The 19,078-nt window shown below is 36.1% G+C and overlaps 1 protein-coding gene across 9 annotated transcripts in view; it reads left to right on the top strand.

Annotated features, from left to right (window-relative positions):
- The window catches only part of LARP4 (La ribonucleoprotein 4), a 203,806-nt gene extending 194,527 nt beyond the window's left edge, over positions 1-9,279 (top strand). For all 9 annotated transcript variants that reach the window (XM_045873463.3, XM_064591253.1, XM_045873459.3 and 6 more), the window contains 3 exons: positions 4,591-4,715; positions 4,830-4,998; positions 6,364-9,279. In XM_045873463.3, the coding sequence (XP_045729419.1) occupies positions 4,591-4,715; positions 4,830-4,998; positions 6,364-6,702 (633 nt within the window). In that variant the 3' untranslated portion in view covers positions 6,703-9,279. The remainder of the gene's footprint in view (positions 1-4,590; positions 4,716-4,829; positions 4,999-6,363) is intronic.
- The last annotated feature ends 9,799 nt before the right edge of the window (positions 9,280-19,078 follow it).

Here is a 19,078-nt window from a genome sequence, read left to right as displayed (position 1 = left end):
TTTTTATAGTATATACAGGTAGTATACATCTAGGCTTATAGTGAAAAATAGTATTCCTCTGCAACCATTTCAACTAGTTTTTTCTCCTGTTTTCCCCCTATATTTCTAACTAACATGGTTATGCTACTACTTTTCTTTTTTCTTCTCTTTGCTTTTCTTTCATCTCCACCCAATGTGGGGTTGAACTCAGGACCCCAAGATCAAGAGTTGCGTGCTCCCAATATACTTTATTTCTTGACTTTCCAATTTTTGATGTTGTCTATTAACTTTCCATTTAGAACCTAAGGATTTAGCTCTCTTAAGCCAACATACTTTTCTTATCCTCCCTGTATATTGTACTGCATCATATCTAGGATACCATCAATTATAAGATGCCCTATTAATTTAGTATCACTAAAAAGGTAAAAAGCAGGGGCAGCTGGATGGCTCAGTTTGGTTAAGCCTTCAGCTCAGGTCATGATCTCAGAATCCTGAGATCAGCCACACCCCCCTCCCCCATGTCAGGCTCCCTGCTTAACAGGGAGTCTACTTGTCCCTCTGTCCCTCCCCCTTGCTTGTACTCTCTCTCAAATAAATAAATAAAGTCTTAAAAAAAAAGAAAGTAAAAAGCACTGCCAGTTAGATTAGGATATGCCATCATTGTAAGTCACATCTTGATATTACCATTTTTTTTCCATAACTGAACCTCATAGTATACTGCCATTATTTCTCCTTTCTTATACTCTCAGTGGCCTACTGCACAATTGTATAGCTGGGACTTGACTTTACCATCATCCTGAGAATTTTCCTTACTTTCTTTTGTTGGATCCTCACTCTTACTTTACTTTTCTTTATTATGGTGGGTCACATCTTCCTGAGCTTCCTGAATTAGTGGTTTTTAGTATAAATTTCTTGAGATCTTGTGTTCCAAAAATGTTTTTGTTTTTACAAAGGATCAGTAGCTTATTTCTGTAGAGTTCTGTTTTAGAAATCATGTTCCCATGGAATTTTGAAGGTATTTGTCTTCCCTTGTTTAAAAAATTGTGCAATGTTATAGTTATTTCATCAGCCTTAAGATAGACATTTTTTCCACCTTTGAAAATCTATAATTAAACGTTACCGTAGGTTAAGTAGTAGTGTTTTTCTTAGTAATACATAATATAATGGTGCATTTTATAGTTGATGGCTTCTCCCATTTGGTGAGGTGTGATTCACACATAACATACGTTTTTAAAGAAGAATAATAAAGTGTATTTCCCCTTGTAATCCCAACCCACAGTTGTGGACAATGAACATCACCAACATCTTAGCAGTGCCATGTGTCTCCCCTCCCTTTTTAAGATTCCTCCTATTCCTCCCCGTCAGAGGAAACATCCTGACTGCAATAACAATTTCGTTGCTTTTTTTATAATTTTACCATTCCAGGTTGGGAAACTTTTTCTGTAGAATAGGGCCAGAAAGTAAATATTTTAGGCTTGTGGGCCACATGCTAAAAACGTAAAAACCACTTTTAGCTCATAGGCCATACCAGCCAAATTCAGAGGCTGGATTTGGCCAGCAGGCCTTGGTTTGTCAACCCCTAACCTAGAGAGTATACTGTTCAGTGTGCCTGTTTTTGAACACAACATAAATGGAATGTGTAATCTTCTGTTAACAATTTCTTTCATTCTATATTGTGTAAAATTCATTGGTGTTGAAACAACTAGTTCACTTTGCACTGTTGTATTCTTTTGTAAGAGTATTATTCAACTGTTGATAGACACTTGAGCTGTTTTTTTGTCTGTTTGACATTATAAGCAATTCTGCTGTGAATGTTCAAACTACACACCCTGTTTTTAGGGTATATACATAGTGGAATTGCTGAGTGATAGGGCATCTTTTAAAATTTACTGTTGAGGTTAAGTTACTTTTTCATGTTTTTATTGCCCATTTGAGTTTCTCTTTATAAAGTGCCAAGTATTTGGCACTTTTTTTTTTCTATTGGGTTATCTCTTTATCTTACAGATTCATGGAATTTTTAAATTTATTTTGGGTACTAATCCTTTGTCAGTAATGGATATTACTAATTATGGTTTGTTTCCAGAGTTTAGTATTTGTGAATGAAAACAGGTTCTTATTTTAGTATGGTCATATTTATCAGTCATTCTTTTATGGTTTGTTCTTTTTTATATCTTGCTTAGGAAATGATCTGGCTTCCTGAGATCCTTTTCAGAAACCTATCGTTCTGATCCTCCTGTGACCTTTTCCTCCCCTCTGGAGGCCTTTAGGATCTTTTATTTATCTCTGGTATTCTGTGAAGTTATGAAGGTGTATCTTCCTATGGCTCCTTTTTAATTCATTGCACCGGATACTTGGTAGACCTTTTCAGTCTTTAAACTCGTCCTTACATGCTAGAAAATTTTCCTGTATTATCTCTTTGATAAATTCTTCACTTCTCTTTTCTTCTCTTTAACTCTTAATTTGATATTGCACCTTGTAGGTGGAATGTCAGATTTTGTTTTGGCTTTCCTAATTTTTATTTTTGTACTTGTCTATATTTTCTACAAAGTTTTTCTAAATGTTACCTCTGAACTGACTGAAATTTGGGGGTGCCTGGTGGCTTGTTGGTTAAGCATCTGCCTTTGGCCCAGGTCATGATCCCGGGGTCTTGGGATCAAGCCCCACCAGGCTCCCTGCTCAGTGGGGCATCTGCTGCTCCCTCTCCTACTGCCCTTCCGCGCAGCCCCCCAACTCATGCTCGCTTTCTCACAAATAAATAAATAAAATCTTTAAAAAAATAAACCTACTGAAATTTGTACTTTATCAATCGATTTTAATATCCAGGGCTCGCTATTAGATTTTTTTGTGGGGGTTTTTTGTTTGTTTGTTTTTAAGATTTATTTATTTTAGAGAGCACGAGCAGGGGAAGGGGCAGAGGGAGAAACAGGCTTCCACTGAGCAAGGATCCCAATGCGGCACTCAATCCCAGGACCCTGAGATCATGACCCAAGCTGAAGGCAGATGTTTAACCGACTGAGCCACCCAGGCGTCCCTTGCTATTGTTTTTATTTTACTTTTTAAAATTGTGGTAAGGGGCGCCTGGGTGGCTCAGGCAGTTAAGCATCTGTTTTCAACTCAGGTTATGATCCTGGGGTCCTGGGATCAAGCCCCACATTGGACTCCCTGCTCAGTGGTGAGCCTGCTTCTCCCTCTCCCCTCTGCTGCTCTCCCGCCTTTATGCTCTCTCTCTCACTCTATCTCAAATAAATAAATAAAAATCTCTAAAAAAAAAAAATACTGCGGTAAATTGCACATAATATAAATTTTACCATCTTAAGGGGGTGCCTGAGTGGTTTAGTCAATTAAGCATCCGACTCTTGATTTCAGCTTTGGTCCTGATCTCAGGGTGGTGAAATCAAACCCCACATAGGCTCCACGCTCAGCGTGGTGTCTGCTTGAGATTCTCTCCCTCTCCCCCTCTAAAAAATTTACCATCGGGGCACCTGGGTGGCTCAGTTGGTTAAGCAGCTGCCTTCGGCTCAGGTCATGATCCCAGGGTCCTGGGATCAAGCCCCGCATCGGGCTCCCTGCTCAGCGGAGAGCCTGCTTCTCCCTCTCCCTCTGCCTGCCACTCTGCCTACTTGTGCTATCTCTCTGACAAATAAATAAATAAATAATGCCTTAAAAAAAAAAATCCTTAGAAAATTTACCATCTTAAGCATTGTTCAGTGTATGCAGTTCAGTTGTGTTAAGTACATTCACATTGTTGTGCATCTAATCTCCAGAACTCTCAATCTTGTAAATATAAAATGCTGTAGGGGACACCTGGCTGGCTCAGTTGGTAGAGCTTGCAACTCTTGGTCTCTGGGTTGTGAGTTCAAGCCCCATGTTGGGTGTAGAGATTCCTTAAAACACAAAATCTTTTAAAAGTAATAATAAAATGCTATACCCATTACACAGTGACTCCCATTACCCATTCCCCCTTCCCTCAGCCCCTGGCAGCCACCATTCTACTTTATCTATATAAATGTGAGTACTCTGGGTATCTCGTGTAAATGGAATCATATAATATTTGCCTTTTTGTGACTGGCTTATTTCACTTAGCATGATTTTCTCAAGGTTCATCCATTGTGGTAGTGTGTACCAGTACTTCATTCCTTTTATTGCCCAGTAATATTACATTATATGGATATACCACATTTTATTTATACATTCACCGGTTGATGAATATTTAGGTTGTTCACAGTTTTTTGGCTACTATGAATAATGCGAATTATTCGTAGAAATTTGTGTGTAGACCTATTTTCTCTTGGGTATATACTGCCGGGTCATATGGTAACTGTGTTTAACTTTTTGAGGAACTGCCAGACTATTTTCCAAAATGCACCATTTTGCATTACTACTCAGTGTATGAGAGTTCCAGTGTCTTCCATTATCATCACAAACATTTGTTACTTACTGATTATAGCCACCCTGGTGAGTGCAAAGTGATTTCTCATTGTGGTTTTGATTTGCATTTCCCTAATTGACGATGATGATTGAGCCTCTTTACAAGTGCTTATTGGCAATTTGGATATCTTCTTTGGAGAAGTGTCTATATGAGTTAATTTTGAAATATATTTTTACTTTAAGGATAATGAAGAGTTAAGAGTTAGTTGCCCAGTGCCTGCAGAGGATGAACAGACAGACTGCACCTCTGCTCAGCAACTCAGTATGAGTACCAGTCCTCCATGTACAGCTGAGCTTCCTGCATTAAGGTACAGTTTCAGTATAGAAGGTCTTCCACATTAAGATTACTTTCTCTTCTGGTCATTTGCTCAGCTGTTTCTATGTGCTGTACTAAGTCTAATGTCAAGCTCTCTTTTCCTTAGCACAACTCAGCAAGAAAAGGATCTAGTAGAGGATTCCTCTGTTCAGAAGGATGTTCTCAACCAGACAGCTATACCAGTTTCTTCCCCAAGTACTGCAAAGCCATCAAGGGCAAATAGTGCTTCACCATGTAATAATAACGTAAATGCAGCTATAGCTGTGGCCCTACAGGTAACTTGATGAATTTAGTATGTGGGGACAAAAAAAATAATAGGTTAAATAATGAGATTTTTTTTTCACATAAGTCTTTGCTAGAGCAGAGTCATTTACCAAACTGAGGCTACCTGCCTCAAATGAAGCTCAAGGAGTTTAAAGTCACTGCAAAGAAATGGGAAATTTTAGCCATGTTGAGATAGTGAAGAATAATTATTCATTCTGAGAAGTTTTGGTTTTTGTTGGGTTTTTTTGTTTTTGTTTTTGTTTTTTAAGATTTATTTGAGCAAGAGAGCATGAATAGGGGAGAGGGAGAGCCCATATGGGGCTTGATCCCAGGACTTTGGGATCAAGACCTGAGCCAGAGGCAGATGCTCAACCAGCTGAGCCACCCAGGTTGCCCCCAGTCTGGGTTTTGGATTTTTTGTTTGTTTGTTTTTTGTTTTTTAATGGCTTTTTTTCTGATCACCTTCTAGTTAAATGACGCTTCTTTCTTATTCAAGTTATGATGAATGTATTTTGGGGCTAAAGAGGCTTTGAGCCCCCTTGAAATTCTTTTTTGGGGGGGGGGAATGTTTAACAAGTCTTAGGAGGGCCACTTCCATTTTTATTCAGTTTCCAGAAATCATTTTTATAATTAGGGAAATACAGAAAAGCAGAGCAAAAACACAGAATTTAATAATCTTTTCATTCATTAATATAACTAGTTGCATTTTGGTATAGTTCCTTCTAGGTTAAGGACATTTTATTTTGTTATTTAATAATAGTACAATGGCAGCTACTGATTACTGAATGCCTGCTATATGCTAAGACCAGTGGTAAATACTTCTCACATGCTTTATCCCATTCTCATAACATCCCTGTTTCCTTTTTTTCCAGATGAGGTAATTAAGACCTTTAATTAGTCTTCTATTAATATATTCTTGGTTCCCAGCTGCTCTGTTGAGATTCTTGTGGAGTCCATCTCAGGGTTCTTTGTAGCCTTGGAAGAGAGAACAGATGTACATTCATCATACGGATGTACATTATTAATTTAACCTGAAAGTACATTATTAACTTAATCTGTCCTTCCTTGTTAGACATTTAGGTTATTTCCAGTTTTTTTCATCACCTGTTACAAACAATACTGACATGAACATCTTTCACATAAATTCCTCAAGTGAAAATATTGTATCATTTATAAATTGCCAAGGCTTTTTATTATTTCAACAAATTTTTTTTTTTTTAAGATTGTACGCAGACACTTTAATAGCAGTGTATATGAGAATGCCTGTTGCCCTCTCCTAGAAGATAGCTTACTGATTTTCTTGTGGGTCACATTATCCTTTTTGTACTTTACTTAGAGAATGTTCCATAAATGTGTTTTCTTATCTTCACTCAAAGGAACCCCGAAAGCTAAGTTATGCTGAAGTGTGCCAGAAGCCCCCTAAAGAGCCAGCTCCGGTTCTTGTGCAGCCACTACGAGAACTTCGCTCCAATGTAGTATCTCCCACCAAAAATGAAGAGAATGGAGCTCCTGAGAAGTCCATTGAGAAATCACATGAGAAGCCAGAAGCGAGGGCTAGTAAGGAGTATTCTAGCTTCCGAGGCAATACCATTCCCAGGGGAGCAGCTGGAAAAATCAGGGAACAGAGACGCCAGTTTGGCCATAGGGCTATACCTCAGGGAGTGACTCGACGTAATGGCAAAGAGCAGTATGTGCCACCCAGATCACCAAAGTAAAACAAACAAACAAACTATTCAAAAACTTCTCTCTCTTCCCATTAAACTTGAGCCGTGGCTATATTGAACTGTTCTGGAGGGGAGGGGGTAGCCAGGAAGGAAACAGGAGAAAAGCGTATGTCCTTAAATCATTATGGATTTTGGAGTTGTGAGCAGTAGAATCCCAAAATTCATCTCTAAAGTGATTTTAAAATGCTGGAGGATTCCAATCAGTATAAATATATATATATATATATGTATACATATATAAAAATATAATTTTTCTATTTTTGTTTTTGATTTTAATTTGCAGAGATCTTCTGCCTAGAATCAATTTTGAGGGTTCAGATTTAGCTTGAGAAAAAAACATATTACACATCCTTCAGTACAGGAGATGAGGGAGTGAGAGAAAATATTTTTTGAAGAAGCATTTCTGTAAAATTAGAAATTACTTTTTTTAATCTATTTAAAGTTTGGCTTGGAGAATGCCATTTCTGCCTATATGGCCTTGTGTTGCAAAGCAGATCAGTGGCTGGGGTGCCTGTTGTGTGAGTGTGTGCAAGAGTGATTGAAGCCAAATCTGTTGTCATGTTAGAAAACGATTTGAAAACTGAATGTAATACTTGAGTAGATTTTTTTTTCCATTTTGAAATTGTCTTTTTGACCTTAATATTTCATTCAACAAACTGTTAAGCTCTGATTGTACCTAGAGATGTGACTATCAATCAGTTTGATACTCAAGGAAAGAAAGGGGGTTATTCAAAAAATCAAAAATTTGTCTTAGATCTGAGTGGATAGGTCAAATGGACTTCAGAGATTTAAACTGCTTTGTGATTTCCTGCCCCCCCCCCCAAATAGGAGACAGGTTTTTTTGTTACTTCATTGTTATTCTCTGTTCTTTGACTACCCACCCCCCAAAAGCAAAATAATCAACATCCTACGGAATTGTATGTTTCTAATTGCCTTGACCAGTCTAGTCAAATCATATAACTGTTCTAAATCTCCGATTGAACATTGAAGTAGTTTACTCTTCTGTTCATGTATTTAGAACTTTAGATCCCAGAATGGTAGGTCAGACTGACCCTACAGTAATTTATTTGTATTCGTGTTAAAGATGAAACATTGTAACTGATTTCTTAAAGTGTTAAATAGTGTAGAAGTAAAAAAAAAAAAAATTAAAGGCTTAATTTGGGGGTGACTTTTTTGTTTACAATGTGTTTTATCATCTTCCTTCCTTTTCTCCCCCCCTCCCCCTGCCAAAAAAATACAGTTTGGAATTCACAGAAACAGAACCAGCAAGTCATGAGATTTTTTTACTTAAGGTGAGAAAGATAGTTGAAGAAAATTAATACATACTTTCTCAGTGAATAAAGTTGTAGCTGTCATATTAAGTAGGCAAGTTTACATGCTGGTGTTTAGAAAATGGCTAAAATATTAAAAACCATGTTGCATTAATCTGTGTTAAGTCATACCATTTTCAGAGTTCCATGTAAGGTGGGGTTTTGTTTTCTTTTTAGGGATAGTTTGTAATAGTCATAACTGTCCCTTATGTTAGTGAATTACATATGTACAAATTGAAACTGTAAATTGTGAACACTGGAAAGCACCATTGTGACATAGAGTAAACATCTTAGTAATATATTAAAATGAATGTAAATGGAGGTTAAAATTACATTACTGTGAAACTCATCTTCCAACTCTAAGTTAAGCTTTAGAGATTTGTATTAGTAGCTAACTAAACACTGCACATTTCTGTACAAGCCAGGATTATCATTTCTTTGTAACTTATTATTCAGCTTGGCAATTGCTTTTGATTTGGTGGATTGATAACATGGTATAATATATTTAAGCAGTTTAAAACTATTCATTTCTACACACTATTTTTAAAAATCTGCTAGATGAAACATACAATAAAACTACCTGTGCTGAAATTTGGGGGAAGTTTAGGTCCTTTAAAAAAAAGTATTAATAATCATTGACTACATCTATGATAAAAGTGCTTATTTTGGTTTACTTAGATAATGCTGCAGTTGGTGGAAATGATAAACATTTAAAGTGTTAACACTCTGTGAATGCATTGGATTTAAGAGAATAAACATTTTATAAAAATCACTTGGTAAGGATTATAAACTTAATTATTGCACTTAAAATGAAACATTACTTTTTTACAATGTGTGTCACATTGTGTTGTATGCTTGTGGGACTTACTGTTAGTTCACCCAACTTCTAAAAGCTAAATGTTCTAATTGAAACAAAAGAAAAGGGTCTTCTTTTGAAGAAAGCAACTGTGTTCTTGCTTTTTTACCCAAAATGTTATTGAAAGTACAAATTTGAAGACGTGATCATTTTTAAATTTCTTATAATATATAGTGTTTTTAATTTAATTTGCCTCATTACAGCTAATAGTTCCCAGTTTGGTGGGATGTATAGGGAAGAATGAGTGTGTGTGTGTAATTATATATATTCACAGTATGTATTTAGCATTTATTTTATTACAGCAGATTTAAGGTTTGTATCTAAATGATGCCTGTGAGTTGTGTGAAAGTGGATTTTTTTTTCCAGCAGTTCTCTGTAACTGATGCAGGTTGGGCGTTTAAATAGTTCAGCTATTTATTTGGTTCTGTAGAGGGAGGAATTTAAATGTCAGATTTTTCTCTTCATCCTTATGACTTAACATTTCCTTGGGTTATTGGAGGCTCAAAGTAGATACAAGTGATAGTGTATAGTATGGTGGTTTTCTGTCATAGTTCTTATTGCATGAAGAGAACAAGAGTCACACAAGTTCATCACTTAGCACTTCATAGAGAAGGTATTTGGAGATACTGCAAAACCTGTCTCCATTTTCTATCCTGGTAATTGAAGTTTTCATAATATCTAGGGCCTGTCTCTACTCAGTGATTTCATTTTTGCAAATATAGACATTGGCATTCAAAAGAGTGATCCATCTAAATTTTATTCATTTGGGTTTTGGAAGAAGAGAAGATCTTTCAGTAATCAGGATTTATTGTTGTCATCTTTTGTGCTCCATTTCCATGTGATCTCAAATTACATGTGATTTTAAATTTATTTTTGGTTTCTAAAATTAAGGTAGCTTGAATATTGTTTTACATTCCTTTTTAAGTAACCAGGTTGGCTTTGCAAAAGGCTTAATGATGGAGTATTTGCATCTGCTGGAGCAGAAAATAGTATTGAAAAATTACTGAACACTTTCTTTAGCTTTATTAGTTATGGCCTTAATATTTAGTCTTTTGGCTTAAATGTCCACTGGTTTTACTTTGACACAATTGAACAGCACTGGGGTTAAGTCTCTTGATATTTGTGTTGGGCATGTATATTAACCATATTTTAAAAGTACCCATTTTGTTTGTTTTTACAGAAAAGATAAAATGCAAGAGGACAGTGTATTCCTTTTGAGGGTTTTTATAAATTATTAACTATATGATGAGGTTTTTTCCTAATTTTTGTATTTCCTTACAATTTGGTGGCCATTAATTTAACTTTAGGCTTTTCTGGTGTATGCTAACTTAGCTAGTCTGAGCTTCCAAGAAGATACATAGACATTTCAGTTTTTATTAACTGAATGAGACATTTTAAGAAGTTGAAAGAGAATTTGTGTTCAAGTTGAAAGTAAATTCTCTTTCAAAATCACCTGATTATTAAATAATTTATTTTTTAAAACTAACAACTTTTTATGAATTGTTGAGTAGACAGTTCCTAAAAGTACAACTCAGATGTCAACAGGCTGTGTATAAAATAAAATGGCTTTATTTTCAGTTTTGTAGCACAAAACACTGATTAGTATAGATAAAGAAACATCTACATCAATGTTGATTTTTTTTTTTTTTGGCCTGATTTACATGTCTTTTGAGTGACCCCTGTTAAATGTTCGGGGTCAGGGATCAGAACCAGTTACCCAGCTTCTATTTTGTCCATTGCTTAGGTTTGTTCCTGTTGTCCAAACTGCCCCCTCCCCCCCAAAAAAGATGGTGTGACATATGCTCATGCATATTATGTTAAAATGAGTACATCTTGTATTTGTATTTCTGTTTTCAACATTACCAAGGTGCTATGGGAAATGAAAGTAACACAAAATTAGAAAAAATAAAATTATTTAAAAGCAGAACTGGTTTCCTTTTCTCCAGGTGGTTTATGTCTAATGACTACTTGTATTTATTTTTCCACAATCTTTTATGTTGCCTGTTCTCTGAGTTCTATCATTATTATGGTCTCAGCTCTTTTTTTGGTTTGGTTTGGGGGAGTGGGGTACAGGATGTGTGATATTTCATCTGTAAAGTGAGGGAAGAGAGCCAGAAGATTCAGCTTTATTGTCTCAGGGTTTTCTTAAATTCTTTTAGTGTTGGAAGCAATGGTGATGGGGGGGAAATACCATAGGGCAATGTGCAACTTAAGGATTTTGCTTTTCTGGGGCAGATTATGGCCTGACCTGAGTATGTAAATTCTAGGCTTTTAAACTTCTATTTCCAAGAGAAAACCATTAGGTTATTTTTAGCGTTCACCACATCTTTGTTCTGTTGTATCTAAAGCTAAAGGGTTTGGGGAGCTTTTTTTTTTTTTTTTTTTAAAGATTTTATTTATTTATTTGAGACAGAGAGAATGAGAGACAGAGAACACGAGAGGGGGGAGGGTCAGAGGGAGAAGCAGACTCCCCGCCGAGCAGGGAGCCCGATGCGGGACTCGATCCCGGGACTCCAGGATCATGACCTGAGCCGAAGGCAGTCGCTTAACCAACTGAGCCACCCAGGCGCCCCTGGGGAGCTTTTTAAAGGGAAAGTTTACTGGGAAATTTAAATGAATCTTTTAATCTTTTTCTTTTTAAAACTGTGTTAAGGCAAAAATGGGTAAAAGGGGAAAATGAAATGTTTCATAGTTATTATACCACAGTTTATTCTTCAGTTGCCCAGTTAAGGTGAACTTTTTTATAGTAGAAATCTAGGTCTTTCAAATATGGTGGACTAATTTCAAATTAGATTCGCTAATCAAAAATATTCAGAAATGTCTTACTATTCTACCAATTTATGTGATAGGAGTATATTTGTAAAAAATATACATGAAGGTAGCACTGAATGTGAACATTCACTTTGATAATTACTTAGCTCAGCATTGCCCTTTAAACAGCTAAAACCTTTAATTTGATAATAGTTATTGTAATGAAGATAGTTAATATCAGTGAGTAAAATGGTCCCAGTAATAACAGATTTACAGAGTTGTACATTAACAAAGGCTTAAGGCCTTATTAAATCAGTGTATTAATAAAGTTTATTTGGCCAAGAGAGGGGGGTTGTGTAACCTAAATTTCTTTTTTATCATATCAGGACACGGTGTAATTGTGTATTCTTTTTAGTGGACTAATAACCAACTTGGTAAGCTTAGTTATGTAGGCTTTGAGTTGTAGTTAAAATGAATGGATTTGTCAAGAGTCTTATGACTGAGGTAACATATATTTATGCCCTTTATTTTCTAACTATGCCTTTTAGAAAATATTAAATATAAGTCTCCCAAGTTTAAGTTTTCAGTTTTATATTCCTGGAAGTTTTTTGCAAAGTTTAACAGTTACTGCTAAAGGATGGTGAATTTCCTTCAAAGTCTGACAAAACTATCAAGGGTGTTCTTAGTTTGTGTGAGGGCTTAAAGGAACTGGGATGTTTTCACTTTCTTCATAATGCTCCCACATATGGACCTTCGTTTTCTTCTGGTGTTGTAGGAAACAAACGAACACGCTACCTAAACATTATCTTTTTTTTTTTTATGTTTGTTTACTTTCTACACCCAACGTGGGACTCGAACTCATGACTGAGATCAAGAGTCACATGCTCTTCTGACTGAGCCAGCCAGGCACCCCTAAACATTTTTTAAAATTCGTTTTTGGTAGCTGCTCTGCAGATTTTTGAAAGTGCGTTCTTTCCCGTTTCTTTTGTATGTTTACTGTATCAGACTTAATGAACCATAGTAGGACTCCAGCCTTCCTAAATATGTATGCTGCTTTTATCCTTACACACTTGTATTTTGAATGATGCATCTAAAGTTCTAGTTTTGCATTCCCAATTCTGCCTGTACAAGTAACTGACATTGATTTATCCCAACTAAAGGTATTGGGTGGAGTATTTATTAATATATATTATGTCAGCCAGTATTTATTGCATGCTATGTTCCAGACAGTGTGCTAGGCAGCAAAAATAGGATTCCTGCCCTTACTGTGCCTAGCATCAAATAGTCCTAAGTAATTGCAAAATGAGACCAGTGGTAAATACGAAAGCAGGAATCAGAATCTGTGACTGGGAGTGAGGGATGGTGTGGGGATAGATCTTTCTCTGAGAAAGGGGACGTATCTGAAGGAGTAAAAGTAAATTAGGTGAGCAGGAGGGTGTTCAGATGAGGAACAACTTGTGCATTTAGCACTTTACCATGCATTGAAGAATTATAGGGTCCTGCACATACAGCATGGGCGACATTATTTCATCTTTCAAGCTGAGGCTGAAGAAGGGAAGAGCCAGACTCCTGGGATTTGAAATTTGTGCACTATGGAGAATAGATGGGAGACTGGTTAGATTATATCTCATGGTGATAGGTTGGAACAAAGTGAAAGATTTGAGGAACTTCTGGGAACAGGACTTGATGAGATAAATGGAGGGAGGAAGGGTGAAGAAGGCATCAAAAATGACTCATGAATTTGTCGCTTTGGAACTGGATGGAAGTTTGTGCCATTCACCATGATTGGAGGGATAGATTGGCAAAGAACATTTTGTAGAGAGGGAAATATAATTCTGAGTACAGTTTTGAAATAGGCTTGTTCATTTTGCAGGATTTCTGATAATCTTAACAATGGAGAGATGGGGGAACAAAAATAATACTAAACTAAAATCCCTTTTAAGTCCAAAAGACAGTAGTTCGTCTCCAGCATAAAGTGGTTTTCATTAGATTATATTTTCTTTCAGCTAATTTTTTTCCCCTGCAACCTGCCCCACCTCCACTCCTCTTTCAGCTAATTTAAAATGTGACCATTAGGGACAAGGCTAAATAAAAAATGTTTGGTCTTAATTATTGGTACCTTTTTTTTTTTTTTAAGATTTTATTTATTTATTTGACAGAGAGAGACACAGCTAGAGAGGGAACACAAGCAGGGGGAGTGGAAGAGGGAGAAGCAGGCCCCCAGCCGATCAGGGAGCCTGATGCGGGGCTCAATCCCAGCACCCCGAGATCATGACCTGAGCCGAAGGCAGACGCTTAACGACTGAGCCACCCAGGTGCCCCTTAATTATTGGTACCTTAATCCCAATCATCCCTTGTCCCACCAGGACAGTTTCCAGGCTACCAACTATCGTGCTAACCACTTAATATATGATTTCATTCAAGACTTAATGTTCTCTCTCCTCACCAATAAGGTCTGTCATGTATTGGAGAGGAATAAAAAGCATCAAGCTTGTCATAACTGTACCGCTAAACATTTTCCTCACAATCAATGTACCATTCCTCTATGTGTAGATTCCTAAAAGACATAATTCATATCTGCTTCAGCAAAACCAGTTGTGCCCTAGAAATCCTGTAATAGCCATAAACATGGCTTGAAGGTTGAGGAATTTAAATACTTATCAAACTTTCCCCCTTTCTTAAAGGCTTCTCATAGCTGTATAGCCATCTGTGCTACTAAATCTTGGTATATTTAGGCAAATGATTGAATTTTCTCTGCTTGTTTACTCATCTGTTAAATTGTGGAGTAATAGTAAATACTCTTCAAAGTTTCCAAATGTAAACTTATTAAAATTTTCCTAAAAATGTGTTGTCTTAACCACTATCTTATTTTCCTGTGGATGTATGGCTATTTGTGTAGCATGCCATTTTTCATCAGTATTTAAACCTTCAGAAAACACCCACAAACTCTCTGACCTTAATTATTCTACTTAGGAACACTTTGATATTCTATATCTACTATAAGACAAGATACGAGGTGCATAGGATGCTAAAATTACGAAATTCTTACCCTAATAACGTGAGTCAAGCATCATAAGCCAACATATTGCTATAAAGTGTTTAAAATGCTTTCATAGTATTACGAATATTATGGTCAGCCCTCCTGGTAGGGGAAGGCATTAAATTTCAAATTGACTCGTGATCAGTAGGAGTTGGCTAGGTAGGCAAGGGGATGGGCAGCATACCAGCATAGAGTTCAAGTGAAAAAGGCAAATTCAGCATAATAGTTTGGAATGGTGGAGCGTAGATTTCAATAGAATATAGCAAGAGAAAAGCTGAAGAATTTCATCTGTAGTTAAATCATGACCAATCCTATGCTAAGAAAATGAGTTTTCACTGATTCTGCAGGGAATAGAGAATCACTAAAAGTCTTTAAGCAGAGAATTATGGGTAGATTTGAAATTGAGAATTCTGGTGGCTATGTAAATTGTTTGGGATTGTCCAGGTGAGCAGGATGTTTGGGATTAAGAGATCAGCAGTTAGAATAATGTGATAGGATGAATAATTCTCTCCCACATAGATGTCCACATCCTAATCCCCAGAACCTTTGGAAGTTACTTTATATAACAAAAGGGATTTTGCAGCTGTGATTAAGGATCTTGAAATGGGGTGATTATCCTGGATTATCCAGGTGAGCACAATATAATCCAGAAATATTCATAAGAGGGAGACAGATCAGCTAATAGATATGATGATGGAAGGAGAGTAAAGTGATGCACCCATGAGCCAAGAAATACCAGCAGCCTCCAGAAGTTGGAAGAGGTGCAAGGAAAAGATTCTCTCCTGGATCCTCCAGAAGGAACTAGCCCAGGCAACACCTTGATTTTTGCCCCCATGAAAGTCAGATTTCTGACCTCCAGAACTGTACGAGAATAAATGTGTTGTTCTAAACCACTAAATTGATGGTAATTTGTTATGGCAGCAATAGGAAACTAATCAAATGGAGAGAAAGAGACGGATATCCACAATTTTAAGGAAATAGAATGAACGGGAATTGGTATCTGGTTGGATGTGAGAATGGGGAAAATTTTAGGATGCCTGTTAAATAACCTGATATGTCATGAGTGACTAAGTTTAGAAATAGGTTACAGAATCCTGAAAAATGTTAAAATTGGCACACACAAACGTGTGTGTGTATATTTATAATCAATACTCAAGTTTTTATATACTGCTATGAGAGTATAGATTTACAAAACCATTTTGGAGAGCAGTTTGGCTGTATTTAGAGGAAGTGACAAGCACACCTTGCAAAATCACGATTCCACTTCTGGATTATATTCCCTGGGACAACTACTGGACTTTATTCATGGGCACTGCAAGAATGTTGCAGCTTTTTTTTCTTTTTCCAAACAATGAGAAGCTAAAAATAATGTCCATCAATATAATGTCCAGTTATACTGTGTCTTATGATGGTATACTATACATCATTTAAAATGAATGAACTGGGGCGCCTGGGTGGCTCAGTCGTTAAGCGTCTGCCTTCGGCTCAGGTCATGATCCCAGGGTCCTGGGATCGAGCCCCGCATCGGGCTCTCCCCTCTGCGGGAAGCCTGCTTCTCCCTCTCCCACTCTCCCTGCTTGTGTTCCCTCTCTCACTGTGTCTCTGTCAAAATCTTTTTTAAAAATAAAATGAATGAACTGGAACAGCTCTTATGTGTCAAAAGAGCAAGTTAGATTGGCATATAGAGTCTGATACCTTTTTTATAGTCCTAAGTTTACTATATATTATGATACATCTAATAAAAGTTATAAAAGTGTACTAATATGCTTGGAAATGATACCACCTGCAAGATGGTGATACCTTTTAAATAACCAGCTTTGGAGAAGGAGGGAGGAGGCAGGTGGATAACAGGGATGGGTGTATAGGGTGTATCTATAATGTCTTTAAAGTTCTGAAGCAGAAATAGGTGGTGAGATGGGTACACAGGTATAATTCTTTACACTTAGAAATGTTTTCAAATAAAAACAATTTTTAAAACTATAGAGGAAAAGGAGTTTTCAAATGCTACTAGCATTAAACACTCCAACAAGAGAAGTAGGAGAAAGGGATGTTAAAGGAGAAAATGTCAACATGTAGAGTGTTCAAGATAAATGCCGCATAAATGAGATGACTGAAGAGTCCATTGGCTTTGACAATTGGGTAGTTACTGGTAAACGTTACCAGACTAATTTAATAGACTATGAATGCGAGCCAGGATAATACAGGGTTGAAAAGAGGTTGGAAAGTAGATAGAGGGAAGCCAGTTGCCTATTTTAAATGTCCAGTGGTGGAGCTGGATCCAAGTGCATAACCTCACTCTAGCCCCTATCTCTCCATTTCTCCCTTTTCTCCCTCACTTTTCTCTCCCATGCCCAGTCTACCAGCTGTGTGTTGGCTTCTTTCTCAAGTGGGCTTTCTCCATGTGACAGGAAATGTTGAACAGTAGCAGTTATATATTTACATGGTCCTTGCTGCAACTTCCAGATAAAGAAAGAATTCTCTCCCCCAGTGTCCATATTAGCAAATCTTTTACACAACAGGACAAATCACCCTCAGTAGTTCTAGGTTTTTATGATCTCATAGCTTAGATCTCCAGAGATCAAGAGACATGATACTCCCAGTATCTATGTATCATTTAGTTATCTCTTATCTGTTATTGCTAAAACTATGTTTCCTTGATTTCTGGCGAGTTAAAATTTTTTCGTATGTTTATTAACCATGTATTATTTATTGCTTATTTTTTCATTAGGTTGTCATTTTTTGTTTACTAGTGGGGCTCTTCTTCACATTCTTGATATTTCATTGTTAAATATATTGTATTCTTATCGGTAATATTTAAGATTTTAACTTCTATATGGTCTCTTGTATTTTTAATTGTCTTTGAAGCCCTACCTGTCAATCTTTCCCCATATGACTTGCTTAGAAAGGCCTTCCTTATCGTGAAGCTTTTAAATATTTTTTATTCTATTTTCTTCTAATACTTAATAATTTTGCTTTTTAAATTTTAGCTTTTAAACACATTCAGTTTATTTTGCTGCATTATGGAAGTGTTTAACTTCTTTTTTCTGAATAGTCATTGGTTCAAAAACTATTTACTAAATACTTGATCTTTTCTCCCTTATTTGCGATACTACCTTTATCAAAAAGGAAATTAACAGTTATGCATAAATCTGTTTCTTCAAAATTTATCAAATTCCTTTTATCCTATTCCTGCATTAATAACACCCCATTTTAAGGCCTGTAGCTTTTTAGTATATTTTGTTGTTTGAAAGGGCAAATTGCTTCCATGGTTGTTTTTGTTAAAAGTCTGGCTATTCTTGTGACTTTTTTTTCTGTAACTAGAATTTTAGAATTCACTAACAAATTTTGTTTTAAAATTCTATTGGGGTTTCTATGGATATTATATTGCACTTACAGGAAATTTTGGGAGAAGTGACTTTTTGGTTTTAAGGCTTGTAGCTTTTTAGTATGCTTTGATCCTCCTCTTAAATTTTTTAGTTTTAGTTTTTCTTGACTTTCCTTGAGCATTTTATCTTCTGAAACTTTGGAATTAGCTTCTCAGTTACAATTTAGAAAATTACAATAGGATTTTGGTAAAAATTGCATTGATTTTTATAGATTAGTTTTTGGAGCACTGATATATGTTTTTTTCCATTTAGGTCTTTTTTTAGAACATTCAGTTAGCTTTTTCTTCATATAAGTCTTGTACATTTCTTGTTGGGTTTGTGCCTACTTATGTTTTGCTGTAACTGTGAATGGATTTTTTTTTCAATTCACTGTTGCTCTAATACATTTTTATATGTTGGCCTTAATGTTAAGCCACTTTGAAATTTGTCATAATAAGTCTGATAAAACTACACTATAAGCTTTATGAGAGGATAGACCTTATGCAAACACTGTATTCCCTACCACCTAGACAGTGCCTACATGTGACATTAACTCAGTATGTTTGAATGCATGAATGAACGAATGAATGATGGTATTTTAGTTGATTCTCTTGGACTTCTGGGTGGACAATATTTCTAATTTTTCAGCCATTATAATTATGAGTAAAGATTGTAATCATTAGTAAAGATTGTTCGATCATTAGTAAAGATTGTTCTGCAGGTTCATGTTTTGAAGTATCCTTTCTCTTACCTGTGCATCAATATTAGATAAAATAGAACAAGATAAAATTACAAAGCAATGGCCTTATGCAGAAATAGTATTTCTCTGTGCTTAAAAATGTTTGGTTATGAGAAATTTTTTAATATATACAAAAATAGAATAGTATAATCAACCTGCATATTCTCATCACTCAACTTCCATTATGATCTTAGCCAATATTATTTCATATATACCTCTACTTTCTTCCCACGCCACCTTCCAATGGGTTTTTATGAAGCAACTCTCAGGCATACCATTTCACCCGTAAATATTTGAGTATATTTT

Source organism: Mirounga angustirostris, unplaced genomic scaffold, assembly GCF_029215605.1.
Source record: "Mirounga angustirostris isolate CCGP_5_RB_7025 unplaced genomic scaffold, mMirAng1.0.hap1 SCAF_5, whole genome shotgun sequence".
NCBI lineage: Eukaryota > Metazoa > Chordata > Mammalia > Carnivora > Phocidae > Mirounga > Mirounga angustirostris.
Note: the sequence above shows the minus strand (reverse complement) of the source record. Positions and strands in the feature narration are given on the sequence as shown.